At 43.4% G+C, this 26,480-nt stretch overlaps 1 protein-coding gene across 4 annotated transcripts in view; it reads left to right on the plus strand.

Moving 5' to 3' along the window:
- The first annotated feature begins 810 nt into the window (after positions 1-810).
- The window catches only part of UBE2V1 (ubiquitin conjugating enzyme E2 V1), a 31,243-nt gene continuing 5,573 nt past the window's right edge, over positions 811-26,480 (plus strand). The window contains exons 1-2 of one of the 4 annotated variants that reach the window (XM_012537827.3): positions 811-1,061; positions 19,256-19,404. In XM_012537827.3, the coding sequence (XP_012393281.1) occupies positions 1,040-1,061; positions 19,256-19,404 (171 nt within the window). In that variant the 5' untranslated portion in view covers positions 811-1,039. Of the gene's footprint in view, positions 1,062-3,602; positions 4,603-19,255; positions 19,405-19,451; positions 19,592-26,480 lie in introns of those variants that run through there. The other 3 variants (XM_004282897.4, XM_033411190.2, XM_033411191.2) reach the window with 3 other exon arrangements.

Consider the following 26,480-nt stretch of genomic DNA (forward strand, 5'->3'; position numbering starts at 1 on the left):
CTTAGTAAATATTTGTTCGATGGAATGAATGGATTGAGTGAAAGAGTGAACGAATGAATGAATGAGTGAATGCTTTCCCTGCCACCTTAATGCCCCAAATCATTTAGCTGCCCTTCTACAAGCCCCTTCTGGCCTGGGAGCATCGATCTTGGAAGCAAGACATCTGGCTTGGGTTCAAATTCTGACTCAGTCATTTAACAGCTGAGTTTAGATAAATGGCTTAACCCCTCTCGCCTTCATGTTTCACTTTAAGCCCGACCTGGTAGAGATGTTGTTGTGAGGATCCCACTAGATAGGAAAATGCCCCAGGCAAAATAGGTGCTTTTTATTCTTTTTATTTATTTTTGCAGTAGCGGGCCTCTCACTATTGTGGCCTCTCCTGTTGCGGAGCACAGGCTCCGGACGCGCAGGCTCAGCGGCCATGGCTCACGGGCCCAGCCGCTCCGCGGCATGTGGGATCTTCCAGACCGGGGCACGAACCCGTGTCCCTTGCATCGGCAGGCGGATTCTCAACCACTGCGCCACCACGGAAGCCCAAAATAGGTGATTTTTAAAAATATTATAAACTTGCATCTATTTATTTATTTATATTTATTGAAGTATAGTTGACTTACAATATTGTGTTAGTTTAGGTGTACAGCATAGTGATTCAGGTTTTTGGGTTTTGGTGGGGTTTTTTTTGCAGATTATATTCCATTATAGGTTGTGACAATAGGCGCTTTTTAAAAGCTTTCTTTTCTTTTTCTTTCACAGTCACACCCTTCCAAGTCTGATCCCCCTTGCCCTCCCCACCAAGCACCTCAATACCTCCCTCGCACCAGAGCCTGGAGGGCCTTGCAGGTTGCTGGGCCCTCACGCACGCAAACATTTCCTCTCTCTAAAAGGGCAGGAAAAAATACCTTCCCGGCAACTGGTCGCGCAGTCCGCGGAGCGGGCGTCAGCGGAGGCGTCTGCGTGTGCGCACACGCATGCGCAGAAGAGCCCGGAGAACGGGTGGGGGGTGAAGAAGGGGCCGGCCTTTGAGCGACAGCGACGCAAGATGGCAGCCACCACGGGCTCGGGTGAGCGGGGGCGCCGGACCCGGCCGGCCGAGGGGGCATGGGCTCGGGCCGGGGGCCGGGGACCCGCGAAGGCCCTTGCTGCGGGGCCAGGGCCTCTGCGATGCCTCTGTCCCCTGGGCCCCGTGGCGGCGACCCAGGAGGCCTGAGTGGGGAGGAGGAGCAGGCGGTGGCCGGAAGCACGGGCGGGGGCCTGAGGGGCCTGTGGGGCCTGTGGGCGGCGCGGCGAGGCCCAGAGGCTCCCCCGGGCGGCGTGAGGGCCCTGCTGAGAGGAAGGGCCGGGTCCCGCGGCGCAGCGGAGCGGCCAGAGCGGGTGAGGGGCGAGCCCAGAGGCACTGCCGAGGAGATCGGGGCTGGCGGCTCTTTAGGGGAGATCGAGGGGTCCCCTTGAGAACGAGGAGGCGCCCCAAAATGGATGGAAGTCCTTTATTTGGGTGCTGGGTGTCCGGGTGGGGGGAGGAGCCTTGGGATGTCCTTTTGGCGGGGACTTCGGAGAAGCTCCTCAGGATGGTTGAGGGAAGAAAACAGCATCCTGAGGGGTGACTGAGAGGATCCCCCATTGGTAAAGGGCAGGGCTCCAGTGTTCGTTTGGGGGATTGGGTTAGCTGAGGAAATTTTTATGTTGATTAGAAAGGGGGAGTCTTGGGGTGGCTACTTTGGGGGGGATGAAGGGCATCTCCATAGGATACGTGAGAAGAGGAAAGGGATTTTTCAGATTCCAGAGGGATTTGGTTGGAGCAGCTGAAAGTGAAATGACCCCATCGTTACCAGGCCCCTAGTTTTGGAGGTAGATGTTAGGTTTTAGGAGGCAAGCTCCGAGCAGGGCGGTTAGTGGAAGCTTGCGACATTGGGTGAAGAACAGATGAGTTGGGAGCCCTGGAGGTGTCTGTCTGGGGAAGGGAGCCCCATGCAGTGGGTGAGAGTGGGAAAAGGTCAGGTTTCAGAGATGTTCTCTTTAGAGAAGAAAAATCTCCTTTGTTGGGTGAGGAAAGCGTACCCTAGGAGTGTCTGTTTTATGGAGACTGTCTCTCTCCCACTCTTTCGGGTGTTGGTAACATATGGGAGTCCAGCTCAGCAGTTCCCCAGTGGCTGGATGGGTTATGGGGAGAGGAACAAATAAAATGGGAAGTTTTGGGTGACTGGAGAAGAAAGCTGAGGTACAAGAGGGAAGGAGGGGGCTGCGCTGTGGGCCAGGGGGAGTTCTTCCAGGCCCTGGTAGGTAAAGGGAAGGAGCATTGATTTTGAGACTGGATTCACTGCTCAGTGTTCCTGAGATGCACCAGAGGATCAAATCCTGAAGGGTCTGTTTCAGAGCTAACACTCACAGCTGGGCATCAGGGGATGGACTCAGGTGGCCTTCTGGAAGAGGCAGGGTGATGATTGCGTGGGGAAGGTCCCGCAGAGGGGCTGATGAGGCAAGAGAGTCGGATTCTGGAAGTGCAGAATTTGGGAGTAACAGAGTGTCCCCCTTTTGGTGAGGAGGGTGTCCCCTGAGGTGCCTGGCAGTGAAATTGGCCAGTGAAGTCCTCCCAGAAGAGGTGACAGTGGGTGACGGCTGATGGAGGAAATGAACAGGCCCACCTGCCTGGGTACTGAAATCCTCCAGGTGTTTAAGGCCGCAGCAGCACTGTTAGGAGAGGGTTGGTGACCCAAAGCGAGCAGGGTGAGGGGAGTCTGTCTTTCCAGGATGTTACTCCTCTAGTATCCCAAGGGGCCATCTTTGTTTGATTGTTAGAGTGGGAATAGAAGGAATTGGAAGTAGGGGATCTGACTGAAGTCACCTACCCCAAGCTGCCTTTTACACTTAAAGCAGTGGGGTCTTCCTGGAGGATGAGGAAACCACACATCTTTTTCCTAGGTTTGGTTTCAGTTGGAACAGTGCTGAGTCAGTTCATTTACAAAGAGACTGCTACAGACATTCTCAGAAGAGAGAGGCTGAGTCAGGCCAGACTGCTGTGGGAAACGTCTCATGAGACTAACATCCCTGCCAGGTTGCTCTGAACTGAGGGTACACTGTGCCTGCAGCAGCCAGCGTTGTGATGGCTTTGCAGCTCAGCCCCTTGGCAATCACTTGAGATTGGCTACCTGTAATCCGGTTTAACAGCTCCTTAATTCTAATTTCTTGAAGCCCTGCCAGTTGAAGAGTGCTTCATAAATGCTGTGGTGGTCAGATAAACCATCGTCAGCTGCTGTCTAGTGGCATACAAGAGCACTTGGCATGGTTTAGATAACATGGAAGAGGTTTTGAGGTGCCTTAAAATGGGCTTCCCAGGGGCTTCCCTGGTGGTGCAGTGGTTGAGAGTCTGCCTGCCGATGCAGGGGGCGCGGGTTCGTGTCCCGGTCTGGGAGGATCCCGTATGCCGCGGAGCGGCTGGGCCCGTGAGCCATGGCCACTGGGCCTGCGCGTCCGGAGCCTGTGCTCCGCAACGGGAGACGCCACAACAGTGAGAGGCCCGCGTACTGCAAATAAATAAATAAATAAAAAAGGGGCTTCCCAGAACTCCTTTGTCTGTTTATTCAGCAGGTATTTATTAAGAATTTGCTGTGTCCCATTGTGAATAGTGAACAAGATGGACATAGCCCCTGTCCTTGAGGAGCTTCTATTCAAGTCAGAAGCCCATTAAAGGAGTAAATAATTAAGATTTCAGATAACAGTAAACGCTATGAAGGAAATTGTGTGATGTAGTATCTGGAGAGGTGGTCAAGGAAGGCTTCTCCAAGGGGGGGTATTTGAACTGAGACAAATGATGGAAGGAGCCAACAGTGTGCGTCACAGGCAGGGGACGGGGAGGCTGAGTGGAAAGGCCCTGTGGCAGGACTGAGCTTGGCATGTTGAAAGAACAAGCTAAAGGCCTCCGTGTGCAAGGGAGGCTTGTTAAAGAGATGAGTTGGAGAGAGAGATGAGTTTGGATTTTATTCAGTGTGGAAGAAAGCCATTGAACAAGTACCTGGTCTGAAGTAAACGTTCAGTAAATGTTTGTTGAATGAATGAATGAGAGTCTTAAAAAGAGGAATGACAAGATCTGACCATTGCTCCCAGGCAGTAAGAGGAGTGCAGAGTGCTAAGGGAGGGAGCAGAAAGATCATATTTGGGTTAAACTAAAATGAGTGTACAGGCCTCTCTGCTTTCTAACCCTGAGAAGTCTTTCAGGTGTGGTCAGGGGCCCTGAGGCCTTCCTTAGGTTTAGAACAAACCTCTTGATTAATCTGTGCCCCTGGTTGCCAGGAAACAGCTGTGAAGCCTTTGAGTTCCTGTAAGGGCTGAACTTAGTTTTTTGTGGTCACTGCTTTCAACACTTGGTGACAGCAGCTTCCCACCTCCTTTGCTTCTGCAGTGTGTGATTTCCTCATAGATCTTAGAGGGGTGGAACTGTGGAAAACCCACTGGAATCCTCAGGATGCTTGTGTTGTGACAGGTGACTTCCTCCTGCCTTGGCCAGGATTGCAGGGCCTCAAAGAGTAGCCCTTGGCTGCCAGATCTTTCCTCTCACCCAGCATCCCACAGGCTGCCCTGACAGTAAACCGGAAATGGAGTGCCAGCAAAGTAAGCCCTTTACATTTTAAATTTGCGTACGTTGGAGTGGCTGCATACACTCACTCCTCTTATGAACATTTAACCAGATGGGCAGTGGAGGTTAGTAGTCTTCCATTCCATTCAAGGGAGTTGCCTAGAAAGAGCTGGAGCTGGCAGATGAGAACCGGTAGTCTCTTAGCTGGTCTCGTTCCCGTGTGTCTCACTGTGTGAGCATCTTCTTGTGCCAGTTGTAGCTAAGTGCCTTTTGTACAACATGGGCCGTGCTTTCATGAGAACTTCTTCATGTTGTACGCAGCTGAAGAAACAGCAGTCTGCTCTAGTGATGGAGGGGAAACGCTTTGTTGGGCCACTACAATCTATTGTTCCTCTTATGGATTGCCAGGGTCAATTTGATGATCATGATTTTCCCTTCACAATAACTTTAAAACCACCCTCTTCCCCCCACCATATTCTCTTCCTCCCTCCCTCTCTCTCAGCTGAAGTGTAGCTCTACAGTAGTTTGATAAATGTAGAATAGAGGATATAAAGTCAGAAATCCTTTCTTTCTTTCTTTCTTTTTTTTTTAAAGAGTAGACACCTTTATTTATTTATTTTGGGCTGCATTGGGTCTTTGTTGCTGCGCACGGGCTTTCTCTAGTTGCAGTGCTCGGGCTTCTCATTGCAGTGGCTTCTCTCGTTGCGGAGCACGGGCTCTAGGCGCACGGGCTTCAGTAGTTGCAGCATGTGGGCTCAGTAGTTGCAGCATGCGGGCTCAGTAGTTGCAGCTCACGGGCTCTAGAGCGCAGGCTCAGTAGTTGTGGCTCACGGGCTTAGTTACTCTGCAGCATGTGGGATCTTCCCGGACTAGGGATCGAACCCGTGTCCCCTGCATTGGCAGGCGGATTCTTAACCACTGCGCCACCAGGGAAGTCCCAGGAATCCTCTCTTTAATTCTGAAAGGCCCTAGGGAAGTATAGAGCAGCACATTTGGTGAAGTAGAGATGTTAACACTGTTACTTTTATATTACGTAAAGTGGTTTAGAGGTTTCCTAGTACTTCGACTTAACCTGCTATGTCATCTCATCCAACTCTCCACAACCTAGTGAGCTCACCAGGGGAAGTATTGGCCCCCCAATATTCCTGAAGGAGACTGACGGCTGCCTGAGGAGTGGTGACACTCAGATTAGAGCCCAGGGGGTTTTGACTCCAGTTCCTTCCCCAACCTGCTCCAGTGCCTTAGGAAGGAAATGGAAAGGCATGGATTCAGGCATGTGCTCTTCCTCAGTCTTGGTGTATTTAATCTTGATGAGAGAACAGGCTTTAATGAGAAGTGTCTGCCACCTGTAGCAGGAACTCTTTTTACAGCATCCCTGGCCACATTTTACCCATTCTGGGTAATGTGCTGTCTGATGAGAGTGAAGGCCACTTCTTGCTCTTGCTTATACTTTACACTCAATAACTCAGCACTCGTTGGGCTTAGGGCCCCCTCATGTCATGTACAAAGTCAGTCCTTGTCTTCATTGACATGCAAGCCCTTCAGACTTCTTTTTAAGCTGCACTTCTAAGGCTAACTATGGGTAGACACTGTATTAAATACATCATCTCGTTTCTGACAGCAACGTTTTGAAGCAGTTATCTATTGTGAAGGTGAGGAAACTGAGGCCCAGAGAGGAGAAATGATTTGCCTGAAGCTCAGAGCCAGTGACTTGCAAACCAGGGTACAGAACTGGGACAGCTCTGCTCCAGGACATATGCCCTTGTCCATATTAGCATTTTTCCAGCCCCCCATTGCCTGTTCTCCAGCTAGGCATCTCAAGTTCCTTCAGCCATTGGCAGGTCTGTTGACATTCCTGCCTTGGCGGATTAGTTCTTTCATGGGTGGATAGTAATGACACCAAGTATGATTCTTTCTTCATTGTCACGTTGACCCCATACAAGTTCAGTAGGTGTAACCCCAAAATAGATGGCAAATCCTCCTTCTCTCCATCGGCATTATTGTCGTTCTTGTCCTACCAGTACCACCTTTCTCTTGCCTAAAAGACTACAAAAGCCTCCTGCTTCCAGTCTTGCCCTTTTCTAATCCATTCTCTGTAGAGGAGGCAGAATGGTTTTTTACAGACAAGAAAACAGAAACTGCCACTCTCTGCAGAAAGCCCTTCCTGCTGCACTTAGAATAAAATCCATCTCTTTTCCATGGCCCACAAGGGCTTCCATGGCCTTGGCCTTGCCTACCCCTGAGCTCGCGTGATGTGCACACCTGTGCCCTTGCTCTTCCCCTTTTAGGAATGCTCTGCCTGCCTGTGACTGCCTGCTTCTCCTTCTTCAGGTCTCAGCTCTCCAGAAAGTCCATCCCTGCCCACCCCTTTCAACATAGTCTTCTCACTCATTATCACATCTCTGTTCTGTTCTAAAGTGCATAACCTTATCTGAAGGTTTCTTGTTTGTTTTTCCACATTTCTGTGCCTTTGCAGTAGGGCAGGAATAATCCTTGTTCTCTGCTATGTCCCTAGCACCCACATAGTCCCTGACATAGAGTAGGTGCTCAATAAATATTGAATGTTGCAGTGAATTAATCCAGGGTCTCATCTTGATGTAGCCAAATATATAAATTTACATATTTGGAGAAACATTGTATCTGATAGGGCAGAAGCAAAAGTGCCTGTTCAGCTTTTCAAAAAGGAAAGCTCTTGTCCTGATAAGTTGGCATTTATAGACGGACTTCAGCATACAATTAACTCTTTCTCTCCTTCCCTGACTGTCCTGAGGCACTTACCACACCTTATTCTTTGTCTCCACCCCTTTCAGAGAAAATTTGATCTTTGGCCTTGGTCACCCTAGCAGCAGAGAAACACAGGGTCTTGCATCTTGTCACCAGCTGTTTGTTGTCACATTGTCTAGACTGTAAAGAATGATAGATTGCCGCTGTTTCTTCCCCCAGATCAGTGATTCTCAAACTAGTATATATTAGTATCACCTGGGGGGCTTGTTAGATTGCTGGGCTCCACCCTCAGTTTCAGATTCGATAGTTCTATGGTGTAATGTAGTGTAGTGTTCTGGTGTGTGGCCTGAGAATTTACATTTCTAGCCGGTTCCCAGGTGATGTGTAGGCTGCAGGTCTGGGGACCATACTTGGAGAATCATTGTTGTGTAGAAGGAGAGAAGAAATATGCTCCTCTGGACAGGCCCTAACCAGGCACCCAGACTGCACTGCACTTGCCAGTTGCTCAGAAACAAAAGTTACCTGCCCCTGACTTTATGCCCACTTTTCGAGAACGTTTAATCCAGGTGCATCACCTTCCAGGCCTCCTTATTTTCAGAATGGTAGCAGCACCAGACTCCTAGCTCAGTTCACTGTCTTCCCTGAATGGGCAACCAGACCAGTTTTAACTAGCAGCTTTCTTTCCCGGAGAAACCTGTGAGGCTCTGCCATTTTAAATCAAGACCCAGGCCAGGCCAGGGTTTTCCAAGATTGGCATGCTGTAATAGCCGCTGCTTTGTGGCAGTGCTTTTCCCAAAAGGATGTTTTAAAGGGCTTCAAAATCCTTTTTGTACCACAAATATTTTAATATGTTGCTGTGTTTCAAATTACTGCATTAAATATTTTACTAGGACATGGTGTAAAACCCTATCAAATATTCATACTTTTTTAACCTGGTTGTCATATTTTCTTTGTAATATCCTGCAGCTGCTGACTTTTCAGTTTATATTTAGCCAGGAGAAAAACTGGCTGACTTTTGATACTGACACAAATCCAGGAAAAATCCTTCTGGAGAGAAGAATTCTGAAGTAACAGGAACAAATGTTTTCTTTTTAAAAATCTTGGGTTACTGCGTTATTTTAGCACCTTGGTAGAGTTATCTTAACATTTTCATAGCTAACCTTTTAATAGTTATAGTTTATTAAGATTAACAAGAGTCCATTTTTACATCCTCTATTGCCTCTTGAAGTTGTTCCTTCAGCTGCCTTTTAGGTGTCAGATTAACACACAAGTTTTAGGAACCTTAAAATTTAGCTTGATTCAATGGCTTCAAGTGCCATAGGAAGAAAATATGTTAGGGTATCACTGCGTTTTTCTGATCTGTTATGCTTCTGGTTTTTGACATATCTGGATTTAATTTTTAATATATTCACTGAAGTCTTTTGTTTAACGTGTCATGATTTTGAGCTTATTCTCTCCACTTGGGATGGAATGAAGTCCTCCCTGTGACTGATACACTCACAAGGTCTGCAGGAGCTCTGAACTCCACCAATATTTGGATTTATGTCCCTGGGGTAGCCCCTGAGGTTCTAGAACAAGGGTTATTTGGAGTCAAATGTTCTTGCTTTGTAGAAAATATTGGAGTTAGGCCATTTGGTGTTAAATGCTCTTGCTTTGTAGAAAATATTGATGTATTAACTTTGTATGCAGTTTCTAAATGGTTTGAAATATCAGTAACATGCTTTCATATATATTTTATGAAACAAAGTTCAATTTGTAATGAAGAATCCTTGACTTGTGTGGTGGGGGGAAAAAAACCAGTTTTCCCTCATTAAAAAAAAAGTTTCTCTAAAAGTCTTGATCACACTTCATTAAAAAATAAAACTACTTATCAAATTTTAATTATCTCAAAACAAAGAACCTTATCTTTGTTAAGGTATCTCAGTTATATGGTATCAGTGTCCAGTATTTTGGCCACAGTAGACCATATGAGAGGTTACAGTAGGAAAGGAAGAGGTACTGCCTTTTCTTCAATCAGGAAACATTTATTGAGTCCCATTACATGCCAGGTAGCATACCAGATTCTGGGGAGGTAGGATTGAATGAGTCACAACTCTAACTTGAGAAGCTCCAAGAGTGAGTCAGACAACAAAAAAAGAAAGAAAATGAAATTTAAAGAAAAAGAAAAGGTACAGCACAGACATTGTGTGAAGGTAAAGGAGCATGGGGTTGGGGGTAAGGGGGCTCTTAGAGGACCTCCACAGACTGCCCAGCTCCGAGTTGAAGATTTGTGTTTCTTCGTAAGATCATCATATTTAAAATTTAATGTATAACTTTTCTTGGGCTATTTGAAATCCATACTAAGCCCCTTTGATAATCTTTTTAATATTAGACTCCCTTTTAATAGTGCTATGAATGTTTCCCTGCTGTATTTCCAGAAATAAACCAGAGTTAGAATTTTGTGACGTTGAGCATTATTCATTCTGAAATAACATCCCTAGCTAACACCCGGCCACCATTCATTTATTCAGCAAGCGTTTGAGTACATGCTTTGGCAAAGCACTCTTTGACGTATTGGAAATTCAGCAGTGAACAAAACAGATGAAGTTTTATTCTCAGGGAGTTTATGTTCACATGGGAGAGACAGACAGTAAACAACTAATGAAGTGGAAGAGAATACACTTAAAATGTCAAGTGGTAATGATGCTGTGAAGAAAAATAAAGCAAGATAAGGGAATGGGAAGTTGGAGCTTAGATGAAGAATAAGGGAGCCAGCCAGCCAGCCAGCCATTCCCAGCTCGGGGACAGAGAATTCTGGAGTGAGGCAACATCAGGTGCAAAAGCAAAGTCAGGTTGTATCTTCAGGAACTTCAAAAAGGATGGTATGGCTGAAGGAGGGTGAGGAGCAAGGGAAAGGGTGGCAGGAAATGATGTTGGAAAAACAGGTAGGGCTCTGTAGGTGAGGTAAGGAGTTTGGATGCTAGTTGTAAGGGAAAGCCAGTGGAGGGCTTTGAGAAGGGGAGTGATGGGATCTAACTTAACAGTGGTTGCAGTGGGAATGGTGAAGATGATTGTATTTGGGATATATTTGGAAATGGGTTAGGTATGGGGTATAAGAGAAAGATCTCTTATCATAACTCCAAGATTTCTAGCCAGAGAAATCTGTTTGTGCTATATACTGAGATCGAAGAGTGGGTACTTTTTGTTTTTTGAGGAGTGCAAGGGAGTTTTGTTTGGAATTGTTTTAAGTTGGAGAGGCCTATGAGGCATATAAACGGAGATGTGTAGAAGGCAGTTAGTTGGAAATATAAACTGGAGAGTTATTAAGCTTCCTTGGTCTGGGTAAAATCACTTGGGGAGGGGGCAGGAAAGCAGCGGTCAGTGGGCTGTGCCCTGAGGCCTGGCAGCCAGTGTTTGCAGTCAAGGAGGTGAGGCCAATCAACTAGTGAGGTAGGAAGAGAGCCTGAGGCTAAGGGAAGAGAGTTACAGGAGGGAGTTATGGGTGCTGCTGAGAGCTCCAGGAACTTGAGGTAGGGGCTGAGAATTGACCACAGGATTTGGCTAGAGGGTGCTGCTTGGTGCCCCTGACAAGAGCAGTTTGGGTGAGTGACTAGCTAGAAAAGCCTGATTGGAGTAGGTGCAAGTAGAGTGAAGAATTGCAAACAAGGGGTCTAGACAGCCCTTTTGAGATTTTTTGCTAAAAATGAACAAAGAAATGAGTTGGTAGCTAGAAGGGGATATGGGATCAAGTGAGGGTTTTTGTATTTTATACTACGATGGATAGTACAGTGCCGATGAAGGTGATTCAATCTCTGTCCCAGGTATTACACGAAGTGCTTTTATAGGTTTTACCTCATTAGTTCTTCCTCACCACTTGTAGAGGCAAAGAGTATCGGGATCCCTGTTACGCTGAGGGTCAAGGATAACTTGGTGTAGTCACCCAGCTAGATTGCTGGAAAGTTGCAGAGCATGGATTTGAGCCTAGGTTCCTGGTCTTAACCCTCTGCTGAGAGATTATAGAATTTTCTCTAAATTATATTCTGACTCTTATTTGTGGGAGGTAACTTCGCCATTCCTCTGACCAACCTTTTTAAAATAGAGTAGTCGGGACTTCCCTGGCGGTCCAGTGGTTAAGACTTCACCTTCCAGTGCAGGGAGTGCGGGTTCGGTCCCTGGTTGGGGAGCTAAGATCCCACATGGCTTGCGGCCAAAAAAAACAGAAGCAGTATAGTAACAAATTCAATAAAGACTTTTAGAATGGTCCACATCAAAAAAAAAAAATCTTAAAAAATAATAAAAATAGGTCAACCAGGTATCCTTACATTTGTGATTCTACTTCCGTGGCATCTAAAGATCGTTTATGTGAGTATACACATGCGGGGAAGCATGGGTTGACTTTGTGTTTATCTTTTATAAAATGGAGTGTACATACCTTTTTATACTTTGCTCAGTTTTTTTATTTTTCAACGAATATTTATCTACAGACTACCATGTAAAGGCCAGTTGTTTTAATGTTTTTTTTATAAAAATGGGAACTATCACAACAGTCATGCAAATTAATATGTGCTGCCTTAAATCTCTTTAACATCCCACCTACCTCAGCTTATAAGAAGTTCGATAACTTGTTCCGTTGTCACAAGTATTTGCTCTAAGCAAATGCTTCTGGCTTTGTATCCTGAGATGTTAGTAGTAACACATCTCTAACCTGGCCTCTAATCCTTCAGCCCATCCTGAACATTACCTGGGAGATTTGCCTTATCTCTTGCCCTGCTCAGAGCCTTTTGCAGCTCCCCACTAATTACCCTCAGGATAAAGTCCTCTTAGTAACATGGCCCCACCTCTTTAGCTTTCATCACATTCAGAGGGGTCTATGACCCCCTCAAAGATTAAGAAACAAACAAAAAAAAAAGAAACAAAAAAGAAACAAAAAAAAAAAAAAAAAGATTAAGAAACGTTGCCCTATGATTATATTTCTCTCATACGTTCTAATACTGTTTTGTTTTCTTGAACTTTGTATGTGTATCTTGTTTCCATAGTGAGACTTTATACTCTGATTGGGAAGCTCCTGTTTTTATTTCTTTCATAGCCCCAATAAGGTCTAGCATGGTGTTGGATAAGTGTTTGATAATTATTGTACTGAAAGAAAGTGTGTGTACATATATATTACTAACAAATTTATAGGTAGGGAAATTTTGACAAACAGGTAACAAGCGTAGCTAACATTTTAAAAAATTGCAGTCCTGAAATGTGTGGATTTTGCTTGTAAAGGTGGAATGAGCTCAGTTTTACACACATTAAACATGGTGAACCCTAGATGGTTCCTTACTAGATAGAGTTCAGTATACCAGCTAACCAGATGGTTCCTTACTAGATAGAGTTCAGTATACCAGCTAACCAGGTGCTAATCAGCCACTTCTATTTAAATATCAAAAAAAGCTAAATGAATCACTGCATAATTTGTAAATTTTTGCAGTTCCTGATTTCTGCTAGCTGTAGTTATTCCCCAGACTTCACTTTTAATCAATTTTTGAGTGAAAATAAAAGTTTATGGCTTAGGAAAAATGAATTAAAAAAGTAACAGTCCTCTTTAAAAGCTATCCAGGGATTTCCCTGGTGGCGCAGTGGTTAAGAAGCTGCCTGCCAGTGCAGGGGACATGGGTTCGATCCCTGGTCCAGGAAGATCCCACATGCCATGGAGCAACTAAGCCCGTGCGCCACAACTACTGAACCTGTGTGCTGCAACTACTGAAGCCTGTGTGCCTAGAGCCTGTGCTCCGCAACAAGAGAAGCCACCGCAATGAGAAACCCGCGCACCGCAACGAAGAGTAGCCCCCGCTCACCGCAACTAGAGAAAGCCCGCGTGCAGCAACAAAGACCCAATGAAGCCAAAAATAATAATAAATAAACAAATAAATAATTTTTAAAAATAAAATGAAAAAAATAAAAGCTATCCACTTTGTGGACTTAAATTCTTCGAGATTTTGCTAAATAAAGGTTAACTGAGTACTTAACTGCCCAATGCCAGATTACAACGTTTAGCAACCTTTACTTACCCTTACCCTCAGAGGGTTTAAAATATCCTCTGAGCTAAACCTAGGATATTAGGGCTTAAAGGGATTTTTGAGAACAATTAGGTGACCTCGGATGTTGCAGAGTGGTGTCCCATAAGCAGAATCTGACCCATAGACATTTGGCCAGGGCAAAGGCGTGACTATCCCCTTTAGAGAGGATGTGTATTCTCCAGCTCACCTCAGTTCTTAACACTTCCTGTTGTTTTGAGCCAGACATTAAAGAAATCTGCAAAGCCATACCACTCTTCTCACTAGTTTAATTCTGTTCTTTGGAAAATATAGTTATATGTTATTTATCTTAGCACGTAATGGTTGGTTGTGGTTAGTTGTAAATGAATTAAGTATTTTTATAATTTCTCAGTTTTAATTTTCTAATTTGGTCAATATCAATAGCTATAACCCACATAAACAAAGGCTCTTTGAAGTCTTCAATAATTTTTAAGAGTGTAAAAGGGTCTTGAGACCAAAAAAGCTGAGAACTGCTATTCAAATGGAATAAATGCTTATCATAATCAGTATATAGTACAATTATTCTGATATTCATATGTATATTCCAACTCCTGCTTGGAATATTTCTAGACTGCCTAATAGATGCTGGCCAATCCAGAGTTTTTCATTTATTAAGCTGTTTTGATGCCTGTTTTATAATTGAATCAAATTGAATCATCCTGTAATGTCAGTACAGAAGTAACAATGAAAAGCTGACTTTGTCCTCTGTGGTGCTCATTTACTGTTCCAAATACTAACCTAAAATAAGTTTAAGTGACTCATTTGTTGTTGTGCAGTTGTGTATATGAGCTCTGCATGCTTTGTTTTTAAGTAATTAAATGTCTCTAATCCAATGGAAATACCTGTTGGAAGTGCAAGATTCATTACTAATATAATATTTTCCCCTACTTCAGAAGTAAAAAAATCAAGCGTCAGAAAGATATGTTGAATTCACTACCTGTTTTGAAACTAATAGCAATGAGCTTGCGATATTTGGATTAAGGGGGACTTGCCTGGTGGTCCAGCAGTTAAGACTCTGCTTCCAGTGCAGGGGGCGCGGGTTCGTTGCCTGGTCGGGAAACTATGATCCCACTTGCCACGAAGTGTGGCCAAAAAATTAAATTAAAAAAAAAAGATTTCCTAATCAGACCTGGTTGTTAGATGAAGAGGGAACATTTCCACCTATAAGGATGTTCTTTGCTAAAGTTTACAAGAGGAACAGTTACACCTGAAATAATTAATCCAACCTGATTTAAAGATCTGACACAGGGCTTCCCTGGTGGCGCAGTGGTTGAGAGTCCACCTGCCGATGCGGGGGACACAGGTTCATGCCCTGGTCCGGGAGGATCCCACGTGCCACGGAGCGGCTGGGCCCGTGGGCCATGGCCGCTGAGCCTGCGCGTCCGGAGCCTGTGCTCCGCAACGGGAGAGGCCACAGCAGTGAGAGGCCCGCGTACCGCAAAAAAAAAAAACAGTGAAGGGCTGGGCTTCCCTGGTGGCGCAGTGGTTGAGACTCTGCCTGCTAATGCAGGGGGCACTGGTTCGAGTCCTGGTCTGGGAGGATCCCACATGCCGCGGAGCAACTAGGCCCGTGAGCCACAACTACTGAGCCTGCGCTCCGCAAAAAGAGAGGCCGCGACAGTGAGAGGCCAGCGCACCGCGATGAAGAGTGGCCCCCGCTTGCCACAACTAGAGAAAGCCCTCGCACAGAAACGAAGACCCAACACAACAAAAATAAATTAATTAATAAACTCCTACCCCCAACATCTTCTTAAAAAAAAAAAGTGAAGGGCTTAGCCATGGGAGCTATTGTACTTCGCTGTTGATCATTTGACTTGAACAAGTTTTGGTAACACTAAAGAACACAGACCACTTAAAGTTAGTCACTTAGGGAATACTATGAAGTGAGATTCCCACTCTCAGAGAATCCTTGATCCTTATTTCAATCAGGTGTCACATAACTGAAGCCCTAGAGAAGGTGAGGAAGCATGACTGATGTAACTTATCTGGGGAAGAGTGTTCCAGGCAAAGCGAATAGCAAGTGCAGTTTGGTTGACATGGTTCCTAAGTGTTGTGTTGATCAAATGACACAATCATGGTTGTTTGGGTTTTTTTTTAACATCTTTATTGGAGTATAATTGCTTTACAATGGTGTGTTAGTTTCTGCTTTATAACAAAGTGAATCAGTTATACATATATCCCCATATCTCTTCCCTCTTGGGTCTCCCTCCCTCCCACCCTCCCTATCCCACCCCTCCAGGTGGTCACAAAGCACCGAGAGCTGATCTCCCTGTGCTATGCTGCTGCTTCCCACTAGCTATCTGTTTTACATTTGGTAGTGTATATATGTCCATGCCACTCTCTCACTTTGTCCCAGCTTACCCTTCCCCCTCCCCCTCCGCATATCCTCAAGTCCATTCTCTAGTAGGTCTGCTCTTTATTCCCGTCTTGCCCCTAGGTTCTTCATGACCTTTTTTTTTTTTCCTTAGATTCCATATATATGTGTTGGCATATGGTATTTGTTTTTCTCTTTCTGACTTAACTTCACTCTGTATGACAGACTCTAACAACCCAATCCAAAAACGGGCAGAAGACCTAAATAGACATTTATCCAAAGAAGATATACAGACTGCCAACAAACACATGAAAGAATGCTCAACATCACTAATCATTAGAGAAATGCAAATCAAAACTACAATGAGCTATTATCTCACACTGGTCAGAAAGGCCATCATCAAAAAATCTACAAACAATAAATGCTGGAGAGGGTGTGGAGATAAGGGAACCCTCCTGCACTGTTGGTGGGAATGTAAATTGATACAGCCACTATGGAGAACAGTATGGAGGTTCTTTAAAAAACTAAAAAAACTACCATACCACCCAGCAATTCCACTACTGGGCATATAGTCAGAGAAAACCATAATTCAAACAGAGTCATGTACCACGATGTTCATTGCAGCTCTATAAATAGCCAGGACATGGAAGCAACCGAAGTGTCCATCAACAGATGAATGGATAAAGATGTGGCACATATATACAATGGAATATTACTCAGCCATAAAAAGAAATGAAGTTGAGTTATTTGTAGTGAGGTGGATGGACCTAGAGTCTGTTATACAGAGTGAAGTAAGTCACAATCGTGGTTTTTTAAAAAAATCAGAAAATATGGAAAGGGGGGGTTGGAACCACCCATAATCCTTGCACCTAGAGATAACCAGGTTGCACCTAGAGATAATCTATCCAGGTTTCTTAAGATGTCACTTAACATCTATATTAGTTTACTAGGGCTGCCATAACAGAATACCACAGACTGGATAGCTTAAACAATGGACATTCAGAATTCTGGAGGCTAGAAGTCCAAGATCAAGGTATCAGCAGGTTTGATTTCTTTTGGCTTGCAGGTGGTTGCCTTCTCACTGGGTCCTCACGTGGTCTTTACTCCATACAGATGTGCATACCTGTTGTTTCCTTGTGCATCTAAGTTTCCTCTTCCAGTAAGGACACCAGTCATATTGGATTAGGGCCCACCCTAATGGCCTCATTTTAACTTAATCACCTCTTTAAAGGCTCTGTTTCCGAATATAGTCACATTCTGAGATGCTGGGACTTAGGTCTTCAACATATGAACTTGAGGAGACACAGTTCAGCCCATTACACCACCTGTGAACAAGTACGTCAGATATCTATCAGTCTTCCTATCAGTACAATTCTGTGCTATTTGGATATTCATTTTTATTAGTGCAGGCTTATAAAGTAACCAATAGTAACAGCAGTAGTAATGCACAGTGATTTCTTTTCTCCTAAGCCAAATTAGGATTATTAAAGATTTAACTCTTTCTAAACAAAAGGCATTGAATTGTCTGGTTTTTTGCTTATAATGTCACAAACAGCCTTCAGTTTCGCGTTTGCTGGAGGAGACTTAATCCAGTGAAAGTGAATAATCCAGTTGGCTCTTCTGTGGATAAAAAATGCCAGTGTTTTCCAAACGGACCATTCAAGAATGCTTTCAGATTTTTCCTGTTTCCTTTCAAGTACCATCTGTGCTATTTAATATTTTTCTTCAGTCGACTGACTCTTTTGCTTATGTTTATTTTAGAAGGAAAATTTTAACATAATCATAAAGGGGAAATTAGTTTAACATTACTTGCCCTAATAAATACATGACTGTAAAATGAAGTGTTCACTTATGTACCACCTGAAAAAAAGCCTGGGAGCAATAGTTGACTTCTCTTTCTCTCACACTTCATAGGCAATCTGACAGCAAATCTTACCAGCTCACACCCCTGAAATATCTAAAACTGTGCTACTTCTCACCACCTTCACTGCTATCACCCTGTTCCTTCACTGTTAACACCTGTGATCTTTTGCTGGGATTATTGCAATAGCCTTCTAGCTGTTTCTGCCCTAGCTCCCTTCACTGTACTCTTCATACAGCAGCCAGAGGGATCCTGTTAAAAACAAGTCAAAATCCTGTCATTCCTCTATTCAAAACTCCAGTGGCTTTTTAACACTTGGAGTCCCTAATTTCCTACTTCCATCTCACTGACTTGGCTTTAGCTCACTTGGCATCTTTGCTGTTCTTTGACACTCTGGGCAAGGTCGTACTTCAGGACCTTTGCACCTGCTCTTTCCTCTGACTGGAAGACTCTCCCCTCAGCTGCCAATAAGTAATGTTCCCTATTTAAAATTGTAACTCCCCCCACCAGTACTCTCTGCTCCAGAACACCACCATCTGTCATACTACATAACTTGCATAATTTGTATTTGTTTCCTTCTAGAATGTAAGCTCCATGAGGGCAGGCATTTTTGTTTTGTTCACAGCTTATTTCTTGGTGCCTAGAAAAGTGCCTGATTTCCTCAGGTATTTATTCCAGTTGAATTAATAGTAACATGTGTTCCACACTTTGGGAAATACTGAGATATACAGCGAACACCTCCCACAGTCTTGAGTCCCTCCAGTGGGTCTTTCTTCATAATCATATGTTAAGTGCTGCTTGGCTCTGAGAGTCTGGCCAGTTGGAGGCTCGGTAAAGAAAGCTTGTAACTTGCCTGGATCCTGAGTTTTTTCCTGAGGAATAGTCTAAATGCCAGGGGAAGAGGTGAGTGCGGGGAGAGGTAGGCAGGACTGGTTGGGAGAATAACATCCCCATCTGGGCCCAGTACCTAGACTCTGTTCTGGAAGACACCCAGAAGCGGTGCAAGCCTCAGCCTGAACTTGGGTGCAGTGGCATGAACCTGTGAGATGTGTTCGTGTGTTTGCTTCCATGAGCTACTTTCCAGGCTTTGGGATTTTTGGAAACAGGTAAAGCAGAGAACTGGCTGCCCTCTTAGCTTTTTCACAAGAGAGAAACTATGACTTAAATATTTGCAATTTTTCATCCTTGCTGCCTTCTGTTGACTCTGAGTTGATCAAGAGGACACTGTTGTTACATGATAGGGCCAGGGCGTCTGTTCCTCCTAAGGTAGTTTGAGAGTCATACCAACAAATGAGCATGCCCTTAGACTCAGAAATGTAGAATAAGAACAAAACAAAAGAAATAGCCTCTTTTCTTCCAAGGCACTTTTGTTAGCACTTTAGTTTTCATCTCAAACTATTGGGCCCAAATTAATCAACATTTCGGCTTGTAAACCCTTTATGAAGTTCGTCAAAGCTCCAGGGATGGGGGTGGGGTGTCTTTCTAGGTTTGGTCATCCAGCCCTGGTGTAGTCGACACTTCACCTGTAACAAACCACGTGCCCCTTCCTTCTGGTTGTGCTGGTCAATACAGATAGCTTCGTAAGCAGCAAGCTTGAGGTACGACAACTTACAGAAGTTTTTAGCACATAAGCATCTTTATTCTAACCTAGTGGTAATGAGCAGCTAGCTCTAGGCTTACAAGTTCCCCTGGAGTTGCTAGTATCTTGAATTTCTTTCCATTTATTTTAGGAGTAAAAGTCCCTCGCAATTTCCGACTGTTGGAAGAACTCGAAGAAGGCCAGAAAGGAGTAGGAGATGGCACAGTTAGCTGGGGTCTAGAAGATGACGAAGACATGACACTTACAAGATGGACAGGGATGATAATTGGGCCTCCAAGAGTAAGCGTCGAGCTACCGCTATAAATGTCAATGTCTTAAATTCACTGTGCCTCCTTTTAAAAAATATTAGCCTTATCACGGAAAAAGCTCACCAATGGTATATTTTCTGAAATGTGGCTATTCTTTTTTGACCAGTTTCAGTTTATATATTTGAACCTCCTCTGATGCTGTTTAATCCCTCTAAATGGTAAGCAAAAACCTGTTTAGTCTCATAGTGTGAATTTACATGACAATGTAGACAGTGAGGTTAGAGGTAATTGTACCCTCACGTAGTTTAGAACAAACCCCTGGGCTTATCAAATAACAAGGCTCCAGGTACAGCCAGCATTCCTGAAGACAGTGTCCAACTGAACTTCGGAAAACCTTTATGGTTGTGGTTTTTATTCATTGTTTCCCAGTCCTGCCATGCGTCTGTATCCTAATTCATTGGGCCATTCAACAAAGGGTTATTGCCTGCCTGGTCTGCTCTGGTCTGTTCCAGGCTCTGTTGGGCCCAGAGACCTTTGCGAAGAAGACAAAGACAGTGGGGATGGGGAACAGGACCCCTCTTTTAGAGCTCTGTGATTTTCGAGCATTCCCAGTCTTATAATGCCCGCTAACCTTTTTTTGTGGCACATAGTAAACCCCCCAGAAATGCCCTTTAATTCTCACAAGAGCCTGTTGTAAGGTGCTCCTGTTGCGTAGCTGCGTTCCATCTTACAGATGAGGAAGCCGACTTGGAAAAGTCAGGGTACTCGTACAAAGTCACATAGCCGATAATTCCCAAACCTCGTCTCACTCCAGAGCCTGTGCTCCTAACCACTGTGCTATATTGTCTCCTTCCTATTTATATTTTGAGTTTTCATCTGTTCCCACTACAGAATTATCTAGTGTTAAGTAGCAATTTGATGTAGGAGTGAAGAAATAGATTCCAATAATGTGACACTTGTTTCAGACAAGCGGTAGGAGATTCTGCCTGAGTGTAGCAGGCCCTTTCCTGTGTCTGCTTGTGCTTAAGGGTGATGATGTTCGGTCATTCTTTTCACCTCGTGCAAGGCTCTGCACCAGCCTCTGGGAGATAGAAAGACACATGGGATGTGGCCCTGTCTGAAAAAAGGAAGAGTGTGGTGCTCGCTCAGTGTTAGGACTCTTAGACTGTCATAAACACTCATGATGAATGACTGGCTTTGATATTTAATGTTACTTTTTGAATCATTTTTGTGACCCTGTAGTTTTGTTTGGGGGGTTTAAAAAAATATTCAATCTGTTTTTACTCATTTCTTGATCTTTTTTTAATCTATGAAAATCGGGGTTTTCTGAATCTATTAAATACTGGGAAAAACCTTGATCTAGAAGGCTTGTTTCTTCATAAAGATCATTTCTTGCTGTCTCTGAAAGTCCACTGTATAGTGATGGCTTCCTTCACTGCATTCTTATCTTCCTAAGAATGGTTTAGGTTTTTTGAAGATGAGAACTATTCTTCCCTTCTCTTTACTCTCTAGAGCACCTAGAAATGACTCAGAATGGGGTAGATGTTCAACAGATTTGTTAACAGACTGATTTTTAGGTTCTAACAAACTAAGAATGAACCAGCGTACAACATTGTGAATACACTAAATACCACTGAATTATATACTTAAACAAACAAATGAATAAATAAAATGAACACTAAGTTCTGTTGAAAATATGCTGTTCCACCTAAAACATCTTAGGTTACCGAGTTTCAGTTTACCTCTTTCCAAAGGGGGCTAACTTTTAATGAGTAGCTACAGTATGCAAGATACTTTCCATATGTCCTTTACATCCTTTTTTTTTTTTTAATTGAGACATAATTCACAAACCATAGAATTCACTTAACCATAGAATATACTTTTAAAGTATACAGTTCAGTGGTTTTTATTATATTCAGAATTGTGCAACTGTCACTAATTTCAGAGCATTTTCATTACCCAAGAAAGAAACCCCATACCCTTTGGCAGTCACTCCCATTCTGCCTTCCACCCGCTCACTCCTCACCCTTGACAATCACTGTTTACTTTCTGTATCTATGCATTTGCCTGTTCTGGACATTTCATGTAATTGGAATTAATATGTGGTCTTTTGTGACTGGCTTTTACTTAGCATAATGTTTTCAGGATTCGTTCATGTTATAGCACTTATCAGTAGTTCATTCCTTTTTATGGCTGAATAATATTCTTTTGTATGGAGATACCATATTTTGTTTATCCATTAATTAATTGATGGACATTTGGATTTTTTCCACTTCTTGCATATTATGAATAATACTGCTATGAACATTTGTGTACAGGTTTTTATGTGGACAGATGTTTTCAGTTCTCTTAAGTATATACATAGGAGTGGAATTGTTGGATCATATGATAACTCTGTTTAACATTTTTAAACAACTGGCAAACTGTTTTCCAAAGTGGCTGCACTGCACCACTTTACATTCCCACCAGCAATGCGTGAGGGTATCAGTTTCTCTGCTCCCTCACCAATACTTGTTATTGTGTCTTTTTACCCCTATAGTTTCTATTGCCCTGGCTCCCCAAGGTTAAAAGCAAAGTCAAAAGGAGCTACCTGCTTCTAGGTGCTTCCTGTGACCAATCTGTTTTATGATTAACATACAGGGTATATGCTGTGCATCTGGAATATCAAGCTAATTATTAAAGCATCTAAATAGAGCTCTGAGTAACTCACGTCCCTGTTGTATTTTTGTTATTGTATTACCTAAAATCCTCCACCAGTATTTAAAAGGCATATACCATATGATCCAGCAGTTCTGCTAGGAATTTACTCAGCTTTTCTTGAATGTATTGCCCAAAAGCCTGTATGTACAAAATTATTTCATGCAGTGTTTTCAATAGTAGCAAAATATTGGAAAGCACCTCAGTATCTTTCAGTGGACCATATTATATACTGTTTAGCTTTTCAAAAGAATGAGACAGATTTATACGTGCTGAAATGGAGGATCTCCATGATATTTAAGTGAAAAAAGGTACAAAGCAGTATACAGGCTGTGCTGTCACTTGGGGTGGGGGTGGGTGAGGGAAGAGGAAGAGGCCAGACATATACTTGTGCTTCGAATACTTTTGGAAAACATAAAAGAAGCTGATGACAGTAGTTACGTTCAAAAGGGATTGCTGGCTGGGGTCAGGGTGGAAAGGAGGCTTATTTTTCACTGTATTTTTGTACTCTTTATGCTTTAATCATATGTGTGTGTTAGCTATTTGAAAAAAATATATATATATATCTTTTTTTTTTTTTTTTTGAAAGCAAGTCCTCCAAACCTAAAAGTAAAGCTTCCCATCCAAGTGCCTCTTGCAAAATTCTGGCAAACATGCGACTGTCCACAGCATTAGACGTGGAGTCTTTCTACTCTGACCGTGAGGTGGTAACACTAGCCAGGTTATAGAGCAAAGTTTCTCAGCCTTGGCACTATTGGCATATTGGGCTGGGTCATTCTTTGTTTTGGAGCTGTCCTTTGCATTAGAGGATGTTCAGCAGCATCCCTGGTGTCTCCTCACTAGATGCCAGAAGCACCTCCCCAACCCTGTGGTGACAGTCATAAGTGTCTCCAGGTGTTGCCTGACTCCCACCACTTCAGGAGTGGGACAGGGACAGAAATTACCCTGGTTGAGAAGCACTGTTAATACCTCTGGGGTTCTCCAAGATAGTGTTTTTATGTGTGGGTTAGAGTGTAGGTGTGTATTTATACACATACTTATCTAAAAGTGTTGTATGCATGCTTAAGGACAAACAGAATTCCAGGAGTGTGTGAAGTAAAAGGAAAGTGATCCTTTCCCCATTTCATTATACTCCCCACAGAAAAAAACTGATCATTTGGTGTGTGGTGTGTTTCTACTGGCATTTGCTGTGGGTACACAAACAAGTACATATCCTTTTTAATAAAAATGAGACCTTGCTATGCTTAATGTTTTGCAGCTTTATTTTTTTTTCCCCCTTAGCAGATGGTGGACATCTTTCCATATCAGTGCATATTGATCCGTCTCTTTTTTAAAAGCTTTAAGTTACATGTCTGATAAATGAATATATTCTGGTGAAGTTTTTCAAACAGTACAGAGTAAGCAATTCACTTTGTTCCCTTTAATTCTTTATGTCAGTCAGGCAGAGAAACCATACAGGTATTTCAACAGAGAGAATTTAATATAGGAAGTTGATCAAATAGGTGTTGGACGGAAAAAAGCCAAAAAAGCACGCTGGTGGAACACAAAGATAACACAAAGCAATCAACACCGCCTGGGTCTGGGGGGATGGGTCAGGAGAGGCTGGGGCCCTGGAAACCTAACACTTGGAGGACAGATGCCCTCTGCTGTTAGTTCCTGTGGGGCCCAGCAGAGCTGCTTGGAGGAGCACTGAAAGGCCAGAAGCTGGAGACCAGAGACAGCTCTTGCTGCCAGGATGAGGGCCTCGTGCCAGACTCACATTGGTGGGAACAGAAAGCAAATGGGAAGAAGCAAATGCCTCCTTTCACCTTTTTATTTTCTATTAGGATTGTGTTAGTCTTTAGGCTGTAGAATATTCATGTGGCACTATGATTGAATTAGAGAAATGAATAATTAATATTGCCTTCAGAGGGACCTATGGCTCACTCAGAAGGATACCCTGACTGATGGGAAGAGAGTTTTTGTACAGAGGAAAATTGTGTGTTGTCACTGTTCAGAGGGGTGTGTGCAGGTGCTGGTTAGTAAGCTCCAAGCCCACCTTTCCCTGCTCTGCTTTGGATCCTGGGGCTGGCACTCTGCAAACTACATTTTTCCTTTGTCAGCTGGCTTCCCGTTAGGCTCCACCAATCAGGACACAGGAGAGAGCCTGTAAGGCGGAGAGAAGAGACTTGTTCCTTCCTGTTTGCCTCTTGTTCTGTCTGTGCCACTCTGGTAATTGCCCTTCATCCTGGCATCAGCAGTGGGTTCCAGCCTCCAGCTTTTGGGGGTACCCCCAGCATCAGCCTCGCAGCACCCCCTCCTTAGAGATCTGGGTTCAACTCTGGAGCCCTCTTCCTCTGAGCCTCTAGATCTGATCAACTCCAGCTTTGTTCCTTTGCACCCCCAGCCTTAAGGGGGAACAAAGGGAATAATAAGCCTTAGCTAACCCAGAGGTGATACCTGCTCCCTGCGGTTACTACCTCTGTGTTAGTTCAGGCTCCTCTTTTAAAGCTTTTTTCAGTCCAGTGATACCTGTTTAACCGATTCCCTATATTAAATACTCTGTTAAAAAATCCTAGCGTGGTGTCTTTTTTCCCCAGCTTTTCCCGAACTTTCAAATCCCCACTTTCCTCCCCAGATTAACTGTGAACAGTAGTTCGATGCATCTCCTCTCACACCTCTTCCTGTACATTTACTACCTGTCCATGTCCTAAGTTGTTGAGATCTTCTCAGTCTCTACCTGGTCTCCCTTTTTTAGAGGGCCCATCCTTTATTCTAGCATAGCATATGCCCACATTGCACATTAAACATACTTTTTATGTAACTATCAGATTTGAACTGAGTAGTGGTTGACTAGTTCACCTAGTGTCATCTTTCTTTTATATATTAATTTAGATTTTGTGCTTTGCATATTTTTGCAGCCAATACCTTTTTCCTTTTCTCATATCTCATACATCTTAGAAATACATTTTAAAAGAATGAAATTTTGCCATTTGAAACTACATGGATGGACCTGGAGGGGGTTATGCTTAGTGAAATAAGTTAGAGAAAGACAAATACTGTGTGGCAACACTTTTATGTGGAATCTAAAAAACAAGCAAATGAATATAACAAAACCAAAACAGACTCACAGATACAGAGAACACACTAGTGGTTACCAGTAGGGAGAGAGAAGGGAGGATGGGCAAAATAGGGGTAGGGGATTAAGAGATACAAACTACTGTGTATAAAATAAGTAAAGCTACAAGGGTGTATTGTATGTACAGAGAATGTAGCCAATATTTTATAATAACTTTACATGGAGTATAATCTATAAAAATATTGAGTCACTGTGTTGTACGCCTGAAACTAATATTGTCAGTCAACTATACTGCAATATAAATAGATAAATAAGCAAACATTCATTGTATTTTATAATACTTTCAGATTTACAGAAAAGTTGCAAAGGTGGCGTAGAAAGAAAGTTCTGGTATACACCACCCTACCCCAGTTTCCCTTATTGTTAACATATTAGTACAACCAATGAACCAATATTGATGCATTATTAACTGAAGTCCATAATTTATTCAGGTGTCCTTAGCTTTTACCTTATGTCTGTTTTCTGTTCTAGAATCCTATCCAATATACCACATTATGTTTTGTTGTCATGTCCTAGGCTCCTTGTGCCTGTAACAGTTTCAGGGTTTTCTTGGTTTTGTTGTCCTTGACAGTCTGGAGGAGTACTGGTCAAATATTTTGTAGACTGTCTCCCTGTTTGAATTGGTCTGATGTTTTCCTCATGATCAGGCTAGGATTATCTCACATATATATTTTAGGCCCAAGAAAAGTTTGTGATCTCTAGGCTCTGGGCATGTAGTGATCAATGGATGAAACAGCCTATGTACACATAAATATATCCAGAGTTGGTGGGAGGTGTCTGTCTGCTTCTATAGGTTGTACATAATCTGCAACTTGCTGGCTATACCAAGAGCTATGTCTTGGCATCCTTTGCAGGGGTGTGTGCGTGCGTGCGTGCATGCGTGTGTGTGTGTGTGTGTGTGTGTGTGTGTGTGTCTGGGCCTCAGCCTTTGAAAAGGCTACAGAGTATGCAGTTACAGGAGTATGCCTTATTTGTTTAGTCAGTCTCTTGCAGGTGGACATTTAGATTGTCTGCAGTATCAAAAATAACTAAACAGTGCTTCACCTTTTTGTACGAGCCCGTCTGTAGGAAATTCCTAGAAATGGTCTTGCTGGTCTGAGCACTCCTGTTTCAACATGTTGATAGGCACTGCCAAGTTGCCCCATGAAGCTCAAGCCATGACAGCAAAGTTGTTCCATGATCAAATATTGAATCTTAAAGAGAGCAGTGTTCCTCACGGAGACAGAATGTTCTAGCAGTTCTCCTTCAGGCACATTTCCTTTCTTCAATGAAACCTTTTTAGCAGGTCCTTG

Source organism: Orcinus orca, chromosome 16 (genome assembly GCF_937001465.1).
Source record: "Orcinus orca chromosome 16, mOrcOrc1.1, whole genome shotgun sequence".
Lineage (NCBI taxonomy): Eukaryota > Metazoa > Chordata > Mammalia > Artiodactyla > Delphinidae > Orcinus > Orcinus orca.